General features: G+C 38.0%; 1 protein-coding gene and 1 long non-coding RNA gene across 5 annotated transcripts in view; one reads left to right on the top strand and one right to left on the bottom strand.

The window, feature by feature from the left end:
- The first annotated feature begins 61 nt into the window (after nucleotides 1–61).
- LOC134472732 (uncharacterized) lies at nucleotides 62–17,422 on the top strand. Its single transcript, XR_010042662.1, has 3 exons — nucleotides 62–216; nucleotides 2,153–2,287; nucleotides 16,417–17,422. It is a non-coding gene; the product is annotated as an uncharacterized LOC134472732 (long non-coding RNA).
- Nucleotides 13,688–18,577, bottom strand: part of Ppp2r2a (protein phosphatase 2 regulatory subunit Balpha) — a 70,671-nt gene continuing 65,781 nt past the window's right edge. For all 4 annotated transcript variants that reach the window (XM_063234900.1, XM_063234899.1, XM_063234901.1 and 1 more), the window contains 2 exons: nucleotides 18,172–18,263; nucleotides 13,688–14,658 (listed from right to left, as the gene is read on the bottom strand). In XM_063234900.1, the coding sequence (XP_063090970.1) occupies nucleotides 14,379–14,658; nucleotides 18,172–18,263 (372 nt within the window). In that variant the 3' untranslated portion in view covers nucleotides 13,688–14,378. The remainder of the gene's footprint in view (nucleotides 14,659–18,171; nucleotides 18,264–18,577) is intronic.

Raw genomic sequence — 18,577 nt, 5'->3', positions numbered from 1 at the left:
GATGACAACACAACAAGCGGCGGGGCGGGGCGGGGCGGGGCGGGGCGGGGCGTTCCCATGCCCACCCCGGATGTGCAGACGCGGGAGTCACGCTGACGCGCGCGCCAGGAATGAATTCTTGCGTGTAATGCATCCTGACCGGATGCAATGAGTTATGCTAGGGCTCCGGGATAGAGGATTGGAAGAGGTGTAATGGGGAAATGCGAAATCCTCGGGGTAAGCACCCAAGTCTCCGTCCACACCTACGGGATCCAAGCTGTTTCTTTCAGCCCCTGCGCATCTAGTTTTCAGATATCTGTAGAGACTTTTGTAACGCATCATGGCGACACGTCAAGGAAAAAAAAAATCTTAAAGCTGGTGAAACAGTGCTAGCAGGAAGCACTGTAAGGTGGCCCGACCCTTTTTGTTTTTGGGGATTTTAAAATTTCAGTTGGAAATACAAAACACTGTCATTGTAAAAGAAAAAACCATAGAGAAAACAGGAAGACATAGAAAAAAATCACCCAAGGCCTGTCACCTCCCAAACCTATTTCTAGGTCGTGGCCTGAGAAACCACGTCTTGACTTGGGTGACTCTAAACTATGGTACTTTGTGTTCCTTGCCATGTTACCGTGACCTCCGTGTGTCCTGTGCTTCAGCTACTGTCGTTAACTTTGTTAAAATTCTGTGTTAGGTTTAAACTTTTCATTAACCAAATCTGTCATTTTTTTTTTTTTTTTGTCTTTTTCATTTTTATCGGTACCAGGGATTGAACTCACGACTGCCTGCTCACAAGGCAGGCGCTTATGCCGCTGAGCTAAATCCCCAGCCCCCAAATCTGTCATTCTTACGGGCTTTGGGAAGCCCTTTCCACCAAAACTATGAACCTGTTCTTTTTCTAATTCTTTATAGGCTTAATTTTACAGTTAGACCTCTAATTCATCAAATTTATTCTTTGTACGTTAATTATTTAAGTTCAGTTTTTCCCAGTTTTGAAGTTCCTTGATCCAACAATTAAGACAGTTTTTCAAATTATTTGAAATGAATTTCATAGTATCCTAAATGCTCACAAAAATGTATTTCACAGCTGTCTATACAGTGATAGGAATACCTGGTGTTTATGTTTTTTAAAATTATGGTAAAAGATACATTACCATCAATTCACACCTCACTGTTCCTGTCACTTTTCTGAAGCAGTTCTGTAAGTCCTCTCTTTGAATGTCCTTTTCTGTGTTAAAAAAATCCAGTGAATGCTGCCATTGAGTGCCATGCAGCAGAAATTCAGGCGCATAAAAACACTGTGGTGTGTTCTTTTCTACCTTCTTCACTGGCTCGTGCAACTTCTGGTTCTTCTTCAAAGTCAAAATGACTGTTACGGATTAAACACTGGTAGTCAGCTTAACACCAACTGAACTAAATTAACATGGTGCTGAATGTAGGCAGTCCTCCTGAGGGAAGTTGCCACATAAAGAGAGACATGGAGAAGAATAGCTAGGCCTTGTGGGTTCTCATAAGTTGCTGTTTCAAGCTGTTGGTTCTCCTGGAGGAGCTTGTCATGCTGGCTTCCCCAATGTGAATCTGACCATTATCATCAGAGGAACTTAGGACCTTATCATCGAGAGTGGCTGTGGTTCACTTTGGAAGAGCTTTGGTTCTTACATTAAGCATCACTTTCTGGCTCCTGAGGGGAAGATGTGTGCTGTTTAACCTCTAGGAGAAGCTTGTCACGCTGGCTTTCTGGCATTTACATGACCATTCTTATTGTTGGAAGAGATTGGGACCTCATTGTCGCTGAGGATGGCTGTGGTACTTTTCAGGGCGGCCCTGGTCTTTGAGTGTGACTTCTTGGCTCCAGTGTAGAACCCTCAACCTACTGGCACAGCTTCTTTACTCCAATAGCATACTCTCTAGCTTCTACTGCTGACCTTTGGGCCTTCCCAACAGATCTGTAAAACAGACTGATGAGAGTTCTTGTGGGCTCTAGGTCTCCAGTTGAATCTGTGGGAGGCATTGTCAGGGGCTGTAGCTCTTCAGCTGGACCGTACAAGACATTGTTGTGGGATTCAGGGCCTTGGCTGAATATTCTGTCATCAGTGTTGTGCACAGATTTCCTGCACTTTGTGTTTAACACTGGGTAACCATCATACAATAATATTATAAATTCTGTGTCCAGATTGTAATTGTTCTCACAACCCCTGACTACAAGGACCATGACGGGTAAACACTGGAAGCAGCCACGACAGTGCAGTTGAAGACCTGATGACGAATGACTTCCAGAACTGATTCAGAAAGCAGAAAGAATGATGAGGTAAGCATTTTAAAAATGAACGGGGAGCATTTTGAATGGCATTAGTGGTAATTTAAAAAGATTTTAATATTCACACTATATTTAGATCATCAAGCATACAGTAACTTTTTAAAATAACTATTATAGAAAGTAATAAATTTAGATTATTCTTCAGATAAACTTGAAAATAGACTTGTCCAAGTAAGTGGGTAGCCCATGCTTAGAATACCCAAGCTATGAAACTTACAAGTTCAAAGCCAACCTGGGCTACATAAAGATGCGTTGTCTCCAAAAACAAAGATTCTCCCAAACTGACCTATATTGGTAATTATTTTTTTAAATTTGTTTTTGTGGTGCTGGAGATCAAACCCAATTGTCTGCTGTGGAGCTACTTTCCCATCCCTGGGTAATTACTGAATCAAGTTGATTTATTAAATTATTCTTTTAATATATTTAAAAATTCTGAACATGGCTTTTTAAAAGGATTGATTAGTTTATTCCCTGGAATATTATTCTTAAGATTTTGGTCAGAAATGTATTCAATTAAAATTAATTGGTACAGGTGCAAAATTGTCTTCCCATTTTAGATGTTTCTTCTAAAAAGGTTTTAAACATTTAATTTTTTGTTTTGATATGTTTTATGCTTGTTTTTATTTAAAAACAGTGATTACAGTCTGGTGTGGTGGTGGTTGGTTGCTTACAAATTGCAGGAGTCTGAGAGGCTGAGGCAGGATGATTTCAGGTTCAAGCTAGCCTTGGAGAGACCCTAAATAAAATAAGTAACAGTACAGTCGGGGTGTAGCTCAATGTGAAAGTCTTGGGGTTCATTTCTCAGTACTCCCTTCCAAAAGAAGAAAATAGAGAAAAAACTTTCTTTTTCCCTGGTCATAAGTCTAATTGCTTTACTCTCCTTTAATGATACAACTCCTTTAAGGAAATGCGGGGCCTGGTTTTTTACAGCACCATGTAACTTTGTTTCTATAGGGTGATGCCATTCTTATTTTGTAATATCTGTCTCCTTTCTTCCTGATTATATTACTGTATGATTTATCTACTTTATTGATTCATATCTGATTCTGATTTTCTGGCTGCATTAACAGCTGTATTGAATGTAGTTTTCATACCATGTAACTGATCCATTTAAATTCACAATTCAGTATTTTTACTATATTCACAATTGTGCAACCGTCAACACAATCTAATTTTGGTACATTCTCACACCAAAAAAAGAAACTTTGTACTTTTTTTTAATTTTATGGGAAAAAGGTAAAATTTTATAACAAAATGTACTCTGAATTCTATTGTCTCCATTTCATTAACATGTCTTTTAATGCAAGGAAGAATAATGAAATTAGAATAATTTCTCTTCTTCACTTCTATCATTATTTTAGTTGATCATCTCAATACTTTGCAGTTTTTGAGATTATTGAAACTACTTGATTAACATAATATATTCTGATGAGAAGTCAGGGAGCACACTTGTTCCACTTAATTTGCTTCTTACCACAAGCCACTTTATTACTCACATCAGTACTAAGAGCATGTGTGCATTATAGTACCCTGTAGCTCTTGATTATCATGCTGACACACTTCGACAAACTCACTGAGTTAGAGGACACTCTCCTGTTCCTACTGCTAAGATACTCAGCTTGCTTCATCCAAGGTGAGACATGGCCCAGCTCTGCCCTCATCTGTCATCCTCTGTGGCCACAGTTTGGCCTGAGTGTTCGTCTCATGATGAGTAAAATCAAGAGAACAAACAGATGAAGCTCTGGACTGTCATTTCTGTGCCCAGTCCATGGGCCAAAGCAGGCCAGACAGCCAACTACCAAGTTGCATTCCAACGCAATGAACCTGGTGAGGGTGAAGAATTGAGAAAAATACAATCTGTGACATTATATTAGTATATTCTCATTTGCTTTATGCTAAATTAGTCTTTTAATTTTTGCAGTGCTGGGGGTCAGTGCTCTGCCACAGAGCTACATACACCCAACCCTCCTTTGGCTTTTTAATGCACTACTTAGAACAGGTGACTTAAATCCTTGTCTAGTATGTGCAGTGTCTGCACTTCTTTTTTTTTTTTTTTTAATTTTATTTAAGGAGAAAAGAAAAAAAAAGCAGAGAAAGGGTACAAGTTATACAGATTTGCAGAAAAAAAATGAACAGTAGGAAATCACTAGTTAATGGATTACATATTGTCATCTTAGAAATAATTGTTCAAGTCACAAAATTAAAGCTTGTAAAGTGGACATTCCATCAATGATACTGCAAACAGTTCTGTTCAATGATCCAATAAAACTCTGTGATATCATATTCTGTCTTATACACTTAAATATACATGCAGTTATACAGTTTAGAGCACTTTCTTTTCCTCTCTTTTGTACAATGACTATTACACATTTCGGGTTTCATTGCTGTCACGGTTCTTATTACTTTTTTGGAAGAGAGTAAAACCAAATGTGACATAACAGAACAGAATCGGTCAAGTCAAAAGGGTGGACATAATAGATAATATAAAAACATAATTCAAGGTGATCAACAATGGTTACCATAATGCCTCCCGCTATCTCTAATAGAATTGCCTATACCATTAGTTATAATACAATTGAACAAAACAGTAAAGAACAAAACCGACAAAACCAAACCATTGGAGACATTGTAGGTCTTCAAAAGTAGATAAAAGTCAACGAGAATGGGCATTATAATGAATCTCATTATCTTCACAGCTGATGCCTAAATTTTCGAACCTGATACTATCCAGCAAAACAGAATAGGGGAACATCAGTTAAAAACCAGATGGTGAGAGTAATACAGGGCTTTAAATCAAGGTAATGGAAAGTCAAAGTGGGTTACTATAATATATCCTGCTATTTTTTTTCCTTTAATTAAAAGGATAAAAATTTTTAAAAAGTATTAAAAAAGTAAATAATGGAGTGGAGATTGAGATAAAAGAGGGCATAACAACGAAACAGCACAGATCAAAACATAACCATTTAAGCAGAATAGTGTTTCACCACCAGATAATCCTGACCTAAAAGTAGTTACCATATTGTCTCTTTCCTTGAAATCCTTGAGTACAACTTCGTATACTGTAGCATTAAGTATATCAAAACAATGTAAAACCATTTAAGAGAATGACAGCATTACAGAGTATTTAGAATCGACTAACAGAAAATGAATAATGGTTTCTGTATAATCTCCTTGTCTTTAAAAGGTTTTTGCTTATACTATCGTACATAATAAAATCCAGTAAGATACAACCTATTTAGACCATTGGAGACAGAAGGACAAAAGCTAGATGAGACTTCAAAACAAGATGATACTAAATCAGTATTACCTATTAAGATGTCATTTTCTCCAAAATAGCTGTTCCTATCATCCAATCTTCTCTGCCTCATTTCTGTTGAGCTCTTTTTCTGTCAGTAGCTGTCAGTTTGTCTTCTTCACTTTGTTCTCTGCTCCATTTGTTGTGGCCTCCACTATTTCTGGATTCTTTGTATTTTTCTTTTTTTAGAATATCCTGCAATACTCTCTGTAGAGTTGAATTGGTGGTTGCAAATTCCCCCAGTTCCTCTTTATCCTGGAAGCACCTTGTTTTTCCATCAATTTCCAGGGACAGTTGTGCAGGATATCTCAATCTTGGCTGGAGATTATTATCTTTCAAAGCTTGAATTATTTCCCCCCACGCTCTTCATGATTTGATGGTTTGTGCAGAGAAATCTGCTGTAATTCTGATGGGTGCTCCCTTGTAAGTGGTCTGTTTCTTGTCTCTGACAGCTTTTAATATTCTGTTCTTGTATTGAATTTCTGGAATTTTTATTATTATATGCCTGGGTGTTGCTCTGTTTGGGTTGTAGGTAGCTGGGGTCCTGTATGCCTCATACATCTGAGTATCTTTACCTTTTGCTAAATTAGGAAAATTCTCCTGGATTATTTCTGTGAGTAGCTTTTGTAGTTCATTTGATTGTGTCCCTACTTCTTCTTTTATGTTCTTAATCCTTATGGATCCTCTTATCATCTTCTTGTCTTTGTATTATTGCTGTTTGTTTCTTTGTTATTTTTAAGAAGTTTTTCATTTCATTCTCCCATATTACAATTCTGCCCTCCAGTTCAGATAGTCTGTCCTTAGTTTCTTTCAAGCTGTTATGCCAGTCTTCGATAGACTTCTTAGTTTCTTGGTAGTCCCTTTGAACCTGCTTCACGTATTCTATGCTTTCCCTGTTTTCTCCATCAAACAATTCTCCCCTCTTTTTCTGTTCTTCCATTCCACCATCTGTTTTTTCTTGGGTGGGGCTTAGCATTTCTCTAACTATTTTGCATACTTCTAGCTTCAGGTCGTTGATAACTTCATTCCTGAATTGGTCTATGAGGCTCTCTATATGGTGCTTTATGTGTATTGGTGCAGTGTCCGCTATTGCCTGTTTCTCAGAATTGGGGGCCGAGGAGCCTTTCTTGTTGCTGCCTCTTCCCATATTCTCTGTTCCTTATATATGCAAGCTTATATGAGAGGCCCAGCTTCTCTCCCTGTCAGCCACAGCCTGATCAAATTGCACCGGTTAGGTGTTCCCACTCACCGCTGCGCACCAGGCAGCCCACGCGGGGGCCCGCCCCTCCCGGCTTCCGTCAGGCTCTGGGATCTGGGTTGGGCCAGCCTACGGGGTCCGGCCAGCAGCGTCACGCAGGCCAGGCACTTTTCACCAATCCCGCCCGAGAGGGGAATGTGTGGCTGGAGTCGCCACCACACCCTGCTCCCGCAGGACTGCTCGGGCCCAGAAAGTCCCCCACTGGAGTCAAACTGTGGTGGAGTGTCAGTTTCTCTCACTCACCTCGCCACAAGTCAGAACATGCCTCCCTGCCCGTCCTGTTTTCGACTCCGTTCGCAGACTCCTGTTCTCAGAGTTTCCGCGCGCCTCTCTCCTTGCCGAGCCGATGTAGAGGCAGCCAGCCACCGCGCGGCGGGAAACCCAAATCGCGGCTTCCAATGGCGCAGGGTCCAGCCTCAGCAGCGAGACTTTTCTGTTCCTGTTTTAGCACCAGGACTGCATTCCAAGTTGGTTTCTCTCAGCCGAGTTCATTCCTGAGTCAGCAGAGCATAACTCCACCTGCTTATGTCTCTTTAGTCCGCACCATACCTGGCTTCTGAGCCTAGTTTTTCAGAGAGCCTCCGGTAGTTGCTGTTATCTGTCCGCCATGTTCTCCCGGAAGTCCAGTGTCTGCACTTCTACAGGGACAGTTCGTGTTCCTTTCTCCTGCAAATAGGCCATACTTCTCTGCTTGCTTCCTTAAGCCTTATGATTGTATAACAATATATCCAAATGCAAGTACTCTTGCCTGGCTCTACCCTAATTCTAAAGTAGCAGAGGAGGTGCCAGCTCAAAGGTTAGAAAAGGAAGGTAAGTGTACGTAGGTGAGGAAGCTGAGTGACTGGAGAGAGAGAGGCATTCTTATCCAGTGATCAAATACCTCTGTCTGTAAGCCAAGTCACAATTTGGGTGCTGGTGGAAATCAGAAAGGGTGCGAGATGTAAGGAAGGGAGAGAAGGCAGAGGAAAGTAGAACTTTATATTGTCTTACATTTTTCAGGATATCCTAACTATCTTGTTCTTTGTTACTTAACTGTTTTGTTACCTGTTCAGTGAACAGGTAACTCTTGTTGGGTAACAAGAGTTTGATCTAGATTGTTGCTATTTTTTTTCAAAATTATTACAAGAAAATGAAAGGATTTAGCTCACCTGACAAGTGCAAGGTTGTAAGTTCAATTCCCACTACTAAAAGAAAAAAAAAAAAGAAAATGAAATATGATTTGGTAAACTCAGAATGTCATTTTGCTAACTCTGCTGGGCAATTGAGCAATTAAAGCCATCATACATTTCAGTTTCCAAAAGAGGGAATTACATAGTTCTTGTAAAGTAACTTTAGTAATGTGACCTTTCACAAAATATAACAGGAAAATTATCACTAGTAAATTCTAAGGAAAAAATTATACCAGTATTACATTCTCTAATATAGGAGAGGAGGGAAATTCATTTTCTAAGGTCATCACCATGTTAACCAATGACATTAAAATATAAGAAAATTAACCAGACATTAAAACATAAGAAAACTACAAATCACTATTTCTCATGAACCCTGATGCAAAAATACTTAACAAATCACTAGCAAAACAATCCAACAGCATTTCAGTAATCCAAGACTTCTGTATTTGAATCTCTTATGAACATTTTTTAGGGAAACTGATTGATCATTTCAACAGATCTAGACAAAATCAATATCAAAACATGGTAACAACTCAGGAAATCAGGAGTAAGACAAGTTCCTCAGCCGGTTATGATATTTCCAAAAAGGCTCGAGCTTACTGGTAAAAGACTGAGTGCTTGCCCCTGATATCGATGATTTGTCTTCTATTTAACGTCCTGCTGGAGGGTCAGTCCAGTGCACGGACAGGAAAAGGAAAGGCACTAGAGAGGAAGATGGGGAGAAAATGAAACAAACATAATAATCTGCAGAAGAAAAGTTCATCTGTAAAGAAAATTTTTTTAAAAAATTACAAAAGCTAAATTGGCAAGATGACAGGTTCAAGGCCAATGCACAAAAATGAACCACATTTCTCCGTATTATCAATGAATCAAACTGAGATTTAAAAAGCACTACTACAAGAGCAAACCAGGATCCTGTGAAACTAGCAAAATATGTACAAGATTCGTGTGTTAAAAACTGAAAATAATAGTAAAAGCAGCAAAGACTTAATAAATGGAGCAATAGGTTTTATTTATGCTTTGGCAAATACCAAGATGTCCTCTTTCCCTGAACTACAGATTCAATCATCATCAAAATCCAAGGTTTGTTTTGTTTTGCTTTTGAAGTCAATAAGGTAAAGTCAAAGAAACTAAACTAGCAGGATAAACTTGAAAAGGAGTCATACTATAGTATTTACACTATCAGACTTCCAGTCTTACACAAAATATAAGATAATGTACTGATAAAAGTGCACACGTACATTAGTGGAATAGCTCCGAAATCAACTGATTTCAACATAAGTGTGAAAAATGAGTCGGTCTACATACTTATGGTATACAGTATGTAATTTTTATAAATATCCCCTACATAAAAGTCAGGTGGATTGTAGGTCTGTATGTGAAAACTGAAAACTACGCAATTTGCAAAAAATTAACCGTAAGTTAATTAGGCAAAAAACTGTATGAGAATTAACTACTACTGCATTTCAAAAGGCTCTGCTGAAAGGGAAAAAAAACTTGATTGAGAGAAAATATTTATAAAGCACTTCTGCTAAGTCTTGTGTCCAGATAACAAAAAATAGGGTCATGCTAGAAACACAAACTTTAAACCAAAATGAAAGGGAAAATTTCCAGTATGCACCAGGTTCTAAATATAGCTATATCCTTTAGCAATGTGATTATATCTCTAGGAATGAGTCAATCATTTTACACACCTAGACTGGTAGATGTGTTATATATCTCAATATTCCTACTTGGAAAAATGAAAACAAAAGTTAACAATGGGTGGGGTATGCAAAACAACTGAGACCAGGCTACCTAGGAACATTTTGCTTATGAGAGTAACTTATAAGGGAAACTGCTCAAGCTATGTGAAGCAGAGAAATATTGAGCCACTTTTCTTTAAAAAGCAATAAGCCTCCAGGACAGAAAATAAAATACATAAAAAATATAAATAAGAGTTGCCTGTTACTATTGGTGGGGTATTCTCCTTCTTAAAAAAGAAACCCAAAACACTGTCCAAAGAGCATGTTTGCAGAATATTATTTATCAAAAGGAACCTGAGATATTACAGCTAAGTCAGCAAATGTACAACATTAAATTCCTGCCGGCTTCACGTAGGAAACAAATTGCACATAGCTTCTGGTTTGGCAAAGGCTGCACAAAATTGTCCACAGATAAAAAGGCAGCTCAGAACCATCTTCCATCTTCATCTTGCCCGGCTCCAGTAAGGCGACACCACCACACCAGGCCCTGCAGTTGGCATTTGGGTTTTCACTCCAGCACTAGGTCTTCACATACTTACTTTTAGGTCATGGCACATTGTGGCCTTAGACATATAAAAATACCTTGGATTTAGCTTTCATTTGGTCCCAAATTTGGTTTTGAGTAATAAGGCTCTTCTAGTATACAAAAACTTCCTGTTTAAAAATACTTAACTGAAGTATTCCAGACTTGATCATTGCCCCCTAGTGGGAAAGTTGTACAACTTGTTGCTATTCACTAGCTAGGAGCTTACACAGAAAATTCTAAAAATGCAGCTAAAGTAGTACCAGCTTTTCCTCTATGCCAGTTTTAGGGTAGTGCTAGGGACTGAACCCAGGATCTTGTGCATGCAGGCACTCCATCTCTGAGCCAAGTATCATTTGCCAAATGCTTTAAGAACGCCTGTAAAAACAAGCTTTGTAGTGCCTTCTGATAGGCACTGTGCTAGGTGGGTGTGGTGGGCTGATAAATGGTGGCAACTTCTAACATTCAGCTGAACTGAATCAGCGTGGTGCCCAGTGCGACAGCCCACTGAAGGACTGTTGCCAACAGCATGAAAAGGAGACCTGGAGTAGTAGTGTTTGAGCTGGCTGCCCAAGGTATAAACTTGATTGTTGTCAGAGAAGCTCGGGACATCGTCACCGAAAATGGCGATGGCTCACTTTGGGGGTGCTCTGGTCCTTCTTTTGAGCCTCACTTCCTGGCTCCAGAGGGAAGATGATGTGCTGTTCAATCTCCTGGAGAAGCTTGTCACTCTGGCTTCCTGGCACAAAAGCAGCTGTTCTCATAGTAGGAGGTGCTTGGGCCCTTGTCACTGAGGATGGCTGTGGTTACTTTCTAGGAAAGCTCTGGACCTTACTTTGACCATCACTTCCTGGATCCAGGGCAGATCCCTCAGCCTGCTGGCACAGATCCTTCATCCCACTAGCAGACTTTCTACCTGCCACCGCTGACCTTCGGGTCTTCCCAGAGCGGCCAGTGAAACAGACTTGCATTGAGACACGGTTATGGGCTCTAGGTCTTCAGCTGGACTCATGCAGGACGCTGCTGTGGGATCCAGGCCCTCATATGGATTCTTTAGGTCTCTAGTGTACAGACAGATTCCCTGCCCTTTCTTGTATTTCTTTGGGTGACTAATACTATGTTATGCATCCTGTATTAAAATTTTCCTTACAAGCCCTGACAACAGTAGGGAAGGACTCTTTCTGTTAATATTAAGCCTCTGAGGTGAGAGTTCTAAGTAGTGCAGTACCACTCATCTAATTATAACTTAATTCCTATGGATTAATTGTAAAATAAAGCAGGATGTTTTCAAAGATTTCTAGGGATGTGCAAAAAATTTCATCCACGCACACACACCTAAGATACCACAAAAAGTGATGCTCTCAGACACACAAAAAAACTAATTGATGACATAGCATATCATTTTTTCTTGGGAACAAAAGCAGCACTAGACTTCCTAAAGGGCACATTACTATCACCATCTAAATTTATGTGTGGTAGAAAAAGACATTTAATACCCCCAAACTAATTAAAGTCGCTTTTTCAGTACAATTACGCGTTATTCTTACAGAAAGTTACCCGAAAAACTTTTGGGTTAATATCGCTAAAATTGCTTTTTGTCAGTACAATTACACATTATTCTTATGGAAAGTTACCTGAAAATCTTTCAGGTTAATGTTTTTAGTTTTCTCTAACTAGAATTAACTCTCATATAAGGTTTAAAAAAAAAAAACCCATGATTTTTAAAGAAAAAAGGTGCATGATTTTACTCCAGAAGACCAGAGTTCAAAGAAATTTACCACCTAGTTGTTATATGAGCGCATTCACATAATTTATAATTAACTATTCTTATCGCCCAGCCACACAGATCAGAAATTAACAGAATGTGTGTATAGTGGCAAGAGTTCAGGAAATACAAGCAACTTGACAAGACTAAGTTTATTCTATAGTTTTTATTAATACAAATTAATGATGACCATATAAAATGAGTGGCTGGGCTTATAGTTTGCTACACCAAAGAAATTAAAGGATACCTGAGTTAAAATTTACAGTAATTTATCATAGCATTCCTTGATAGAGGTGTTTTTAATTTTAGCAGTTACGTTTATCTTCCATATCTGAAATTAACTCAGTGTCATGGATGAGAATTATCATAGCTACTGACAAATCAAAAAAGAATTTCCCAGAGTTGTTTGCTGGTACCACACCTCAAGAAACACAAAGCAAAGTGTAAGGAAACCATCTCCCCAAAATATCTTCTGTAAAGCTGTCGAATCAGAGAACAGAAAACCATTGATACTTCTGATAAATATCCCACTTGCAAGTAAAGTGTGAATAACATTACAAATGCATGCAAGATCCCCAAATAAATTAGTCAAAGTGCCATTAAGAATTATCAGACATGTAATCAATGTGTTTACAAACTCATATGCAAAAGATACAGTAATTTTATTACATAAAATTTGTGTGCTAAAACTTAACTTACAAGACATAATTTGTATAATGGAGGAAATTATGCTGAAATTATTGTGGGACTATAAGCACTCAAGAGTCCTCTATATTCAAGGTTGTTATATTAGTGCTCAACCAAAATATACTACCATTCTTTGTAATATAAAGGCCCGCTCAAGGCTTTCATCTTCTAAAAATAAAGTCCATCTCTTTCTCCATTAAAGCTTCTGCAGCACCGACAAATGTGCATCCCACTATTAAAACCAGGGTTCCTCTTCATCTTTGGGTATCACCACGTAAGGAAAATGCAGTCGTTTATAGTTCTAGATCTTTGAGGCAGCAGTTGGAGTCCATTAAGCACTTTTTGCACACTGTATCTTTAAAGGTTTGTCTTTAATATAGGCTTTGGAAAAAAAAAACAAAAATATCTATGGCAAATTACATTTCATTTTGATTGACTTGATAAAATATAAAACATTTAGTGTAGTGTTAATTGTATCTATGAAATTACTAGATGTTAGTTTTCTCCTCTTATATGACTGAATGACAAAAAAATTTTAATTTGTTAAAAACATTTTAAGTCTTTCACTTAGTATTCAGTAAGGCAAAAATAAAATTAAACACTATAAAAAGTCTTTAAAATGAAGTTCTACAAATTAAGTTCTCATTTACAATAATTTCATTAACAGATGAGTTAAAGTATAGATACAATGTATCCAATACTCCCAACTACAGTAAAAAAAATCTAGTAGCATTTATAGACCATGAAATCCTTAATACCAGCATATACTCAGAACATGTTCACATAGAACCAATACCTCTCCTTCTCCATGAAAAAGAACATTTGTTAAAAAATAACAAAACACACCAATAAAACAATAGAAACCCATTTCATTTCACTGCACCCAAGGGTATGACAAAATATTGGCTTAAAGAGGTAGATTAAAAAGAAAAAGAAAACCAGATGCTCCATTCTTTGTCACTTTTATTCAGTAGTAGTTTTTTTCCTTAGTTTCATTGCCAGACATGGCAAGGAGTGATTACAGTCATCTGTTATTAAACATTTGTTCGCAACATATACCCCCTTTACCACTGACCCCAATTTTCATTTTGTGTGCTTTCGTTCTATACACCACCACCGAGACTGGGTGGAAGGGGCAAGGGTAAGAGAGTTGAGGGAGACAGTCCAGGAGGCCAGAGAGGAGGAATGCTACAAGCCACAGTAAGAATGAGCTGTATTTAATTTAAAAAAGGGGAAGGGGTGTACCCCACAAATGATACAGTAATGAGGATACACAATTAAATCCCATAGCATGACTGAAGGCGTTCACTGTGTTTGACGTCATCACAATGGAAGGCATAAAAAGTGGAGTAAATCAATGTTGACACAGTCCAATCTAGTCCATTAGGCAAGATGGTGCAAGAAGTCATTTAAATTAAAAGTGCCCTACCCTTACCTAAATGGCTAGCAGACATGGAGAACACCGGGGAGGAATCCAGAGCCTTCTCCATGTAGCTATAAACATGTGTTGTCGAATGGCACACTGTCAAACACTGGAAAGGGTGCCACAATGGACCTCTCTCTTTTATAGGTACGAATGCTAGATTCAACTATCTCAACTAAGCAGGAAGTGGGTTCTTCTGATAGGAATGCCAACCCTAATTCACTTTGTCTTGAAATATATACAGATTGTTTGTAGTAGCTACAGCAATGATATTTTCCTTGGGGTGCCAGGCCGTATGAAGGATTTTCTTGTTGAAATCTAAGCTGTCAACACTTATTTCATCTTTCTTTCGCTTGCCGCTTGCACAAACTTTACGTGGCTTCAAAACCGTGCGAGGCTTATTATTTTCTCGTGATGCTTCTAGGGTTATATCTCGCTTTGTGTTCCTGTCGAACATTCTGAAGAAATTATTGTAAGATCCAGTCATGACAACACTGTAAAAACAGAATACTCAGTCAAACACAGCAACACAAGATAGCAAAATGGTTTGGAGACTGAAACTTGCCTAGGACTCTGTATGAAGACAACTACTTCAAGCAGCTTTGACTTAAGAGATACCAACCTTAAGAGATGGGGCTACTGATGCCAACCCCAGCCCTGTAATAAACCTAGTTGTATACTAGTTAAATTTGGTTCTATGACCACTAAAACAGCAAAGTCAACAGCATCAAGTAAAAAACTTCTAGTGCTAGTTATTTTGTTGAACACTTTTGCAATTACAGGCTATGTGGTCAACTAGATTAGTTTATTTATGTGTAAATGAATTCACATTCTAAACCCCTACTACAATGCATGAAATGTCCTACAGCAAACTAATGCTTTATTTTATCATGTAAATTACAAACTGAGCTACGAAGCTTATACCAAAGCAGTCTGGTTCACATAGTTTATAGACTACTGAGGTTTAAAAAGTATATAACATGTTTACTGATAGGCATTTTACCTATAGGCATTTTACCATAAAAAAATCTTAATACTTTTTTTAAAACTTCGGCGAACTTTTTTTTTTCAAATCCATTTCATTCAAACATAGAAAGAAAAGGAAAAAACTAAAAATTTTAAAGTGTATCAATCAAGGGTATCAATGGTAATACATTGCACATTGTCATTCCCAAATCATTCACCCAGAGCACAAGACAGCTGCCTTCAATTGTCAGAACAATACTAGCACAAATCTTTCTCTTCAGTGAACTTAGAGAAATCAGTAGTATAACCACCTTAACTTTTTTTATGTACATATACATGTTTTTATGCATACACATTTCATTTTGTCACACTAATGAAAATACGATGTTTACACGTCTTATTTATTACATTAATGAGTATTTAACAAATACTTTCTCAAAAGCACCCAAGAACCAAATTCCTAGCCTGTTCAAGACACGTGGTATTGGTGGGGATGGGAGGGTCTGGGCTTCCCTCCACTCTAAAGACTGGTAGGGAACTTACCTACCTTCTGCCTCAACCTGCCAGGCACCTAGGGCTGCAGGGGACTTTCACTGTGCCTGGGCCCAGGACATGCTGCCAATTCATTTGTCACATGTCACTGTTCCAACACTCACTAAGCATTCTCAAAGGCAAAACTTCACAAATTTGGAAAGGGTCTGGTGCATTACTGTTTACCACTTCTTTGCCACATGGTTCAAGTTATTATTATAAGTGAAATTATAAGATACTAGGAAATTGTTCAAAGTAATGCTTCACCTGTTACCTACAAAGGATTATCATCTATTCAGTAATGTCAATTTCCCCATAGGATACTTGACAAAAATTTTAATCAAATTCCAGTTGGTACATATCCCTGAAAATAATGGAACTATTTCTTTTTAAATGAGTTCTGTAAATTGAATCAGCATTCCCATATTATCTACTCTTTAGGTATTTGTACTTCTAAAAAGATTATTGGCCAGGTGTGGTGTTGACTACCTGTAATCCCAGCACTCCAAAGGTTGAAGCCAGAGGACTGTTGTGAGTTTGAGGCCAGCCTAGGCCACATAAGCAAATTCATGGCTGGTCTCCAAAAATAAATGATAAATACACAGACAGATAATCATTAGGTCAGCATTTTTGTGGCATTCCTGACAAAAATCTATAACCTGACTCTTAAGCATGAGAATATATCAGACAAAAGTTGAATTAAGAAACATTCTATACAATAACTGATCTGTGTTGTTTTTTTTTTAAATGTCTAGGCCATAAAGGACAAGGAAAGAATAAAGAACTGTTCCAGAATAAAGGCAACAACAAAGATGAGACAAATACGTGCTGCAGAGGACCTTGGACTGGGCCCTGGACCACAGTTTTCTTCTTTGCTCTAGTGATGAGTGGTGGGGTTTTAACAAGGTGGGCTGAATAGCAGCACTGCATCAGTGCACCTATTTCTGCTTTAGATGCCTACACTATCGTCTGTAGGACAGTACTTTCATGTTAGGAGACAGTAAACAATTTAGGGGTAACAGTGACCATGTATGGTGTTTACTCCCAAGTGAGACATAATTTTAAAAAGTTTGTATGTGTCCACATGCACAGATTTTATGTAGACAGGTACAAGCTATATAAACAAGGTCAGGAAAGCCGGGATACAGCGAACAGCAATGAGGGAACCTGAATAAAAGCTAGAAAAGAGTTCTTTGTGCTACTCTATCACATTGCCTGTAAGTCTAAAGTTATTCCAGAAATGTTTTACTGCTGAAGGAGGTAACACTGCCAGAAACACAAGGCAGAACTAGCTGCAGCAGTGCACATCATATGTCCATGCTGTCTCTCCTCTTCGAATGCAACGGCTTTACTGGCAGTCATCTAGGACACCATGTGATTGCCCCTAAGAACAGGCCTCTGCTTTAGGGTGATCAACTCCTATTGGGCCTCATGTTAAATCAGAGAATTACATAATTTGCAAACTAGACAAAAGATAAAAATTCCAAGTTCTGTTACCCTCTGTAACACCTAATTATTGCGAGACCAGAATATCACACTTGTAAAATTATTGCTAAAATATCTCTAATTATTTTCAATGCAAGTTAAAATAATTTCAAAGTTATATTTTCCTTTAACTGGATCATTAGTAAGTGGTAAATATTGACAACTGAAAGTAAAGCTTATTTATCACTGGAAAGAATCCTATACATTTTGATGAAACTGTATAAGGGAACTGTACATGCTGCTAGAAAACTTTATTAAAAGGATACTCACCTATAATACTGTTAATATATGTTTCTACTTCTGTGAAGTATTAATGCAATATATAGAGAAATTGGTACATACAAATCCAAACACTCTATTGCCTAAGTATTTTAAAGGTGCTCACTTTGGCAACACATACAGTACATATTTTAAGGCACAATAAAGAATCACCATTTTAATTAAATATTGGCCATGTGAGAAACAAGGCTTTTAAATATTTTTCTTTTCTGGATCACTGTCTGTTTTTTATTTTTCTTTTCTTTCGGCACTGGGAGTTGAACTCATAACTTTACATTTGCCATTCAGACACTGTGCCACTGAGCTATATCCCCAGCCCTGTTTTTCTCTGTTTGGAAACAGTCTTGCTACACTGCCTTAATCTCTCCTGTTCAAATGACCCTCCTGCCTCTGTCTCTCAAGCGTGTGGGACTACAGATGTGCCCAGGTGTGCCAATGTTAAAAGGGGAACATTTTAAGGTATTTAAGTAAGTAAATATTTAGGTTATCTATATTTTCTGCTGTAGATGTTTTGTGTCGTATTTACCAGTGAATAAGCAGCTTAGTTTCTGCCTGTCACTACTGCCATACTCTATGATCACTGCATTTATTCTGAGAACTCCTTGGATAATTGTACTTAGGACTGTAAAACCTAAACAGTTCCAGCCACTTTCTTCAATAATGTGGCAACCATAACAGGAGGCATGAAACAAGTTTCTATTACCTAATAAAATTCATATTTAGGAATACAAATTAAAATAAATTACCTGTCGGATCCATTCCAACAACATTCAAATTTGTCAAATATGCAGTCATTTTCATACAGTGAACAAAGTTTACTTCTGAGGTATTCATGCACCTAGGAAAAACAGATACATTTTTTTTTGCATTAGTTAAATCAGGAAAATGATTAATATGCCCATAGCTCAAAAAAAAGCATTATGTATATGATAACACACCTTTTGAACAGGGTAAATCTCAATTGTCTTAGCAACAGTGTCTTTTGGGCACAGCACTTTTTTACCCAGATGAGCCCAACCATCATATTTAGGCCAAAAAGTTTTTGAGGATAACAGGTGAGAGACTAAGGAAAGAACACTGTAGCAGTATTTGGTTATTGCTCTGTGGTTTCAATCCATTCTGCTCAGAAACAGCTTCCAAACGGCATGTTCA

Source organism: Cavia porcellus, unplaced genomic scaffold, assembly GCF_034190915.1.
Source record: "Cavia porcellus strain 051 isolate PalLab524CR breed Dunkin Hartley unplaced genomic scaffold, mCavPor4.1 scaffold_24, whole genome shotgun sequence".
In the NCBI taxonomy this organism is placed as follows: Eukaryota; Metazoa; Chordata; class Mammalia; order Rodentia; family Caviidae; genus Cavia; species Cavia porcellus.
The sequence above is the reverse complement of the archived record's forward strand: the minus strand, read 5'-3'. Positions and strand labels throughout refer to the sequence as shown.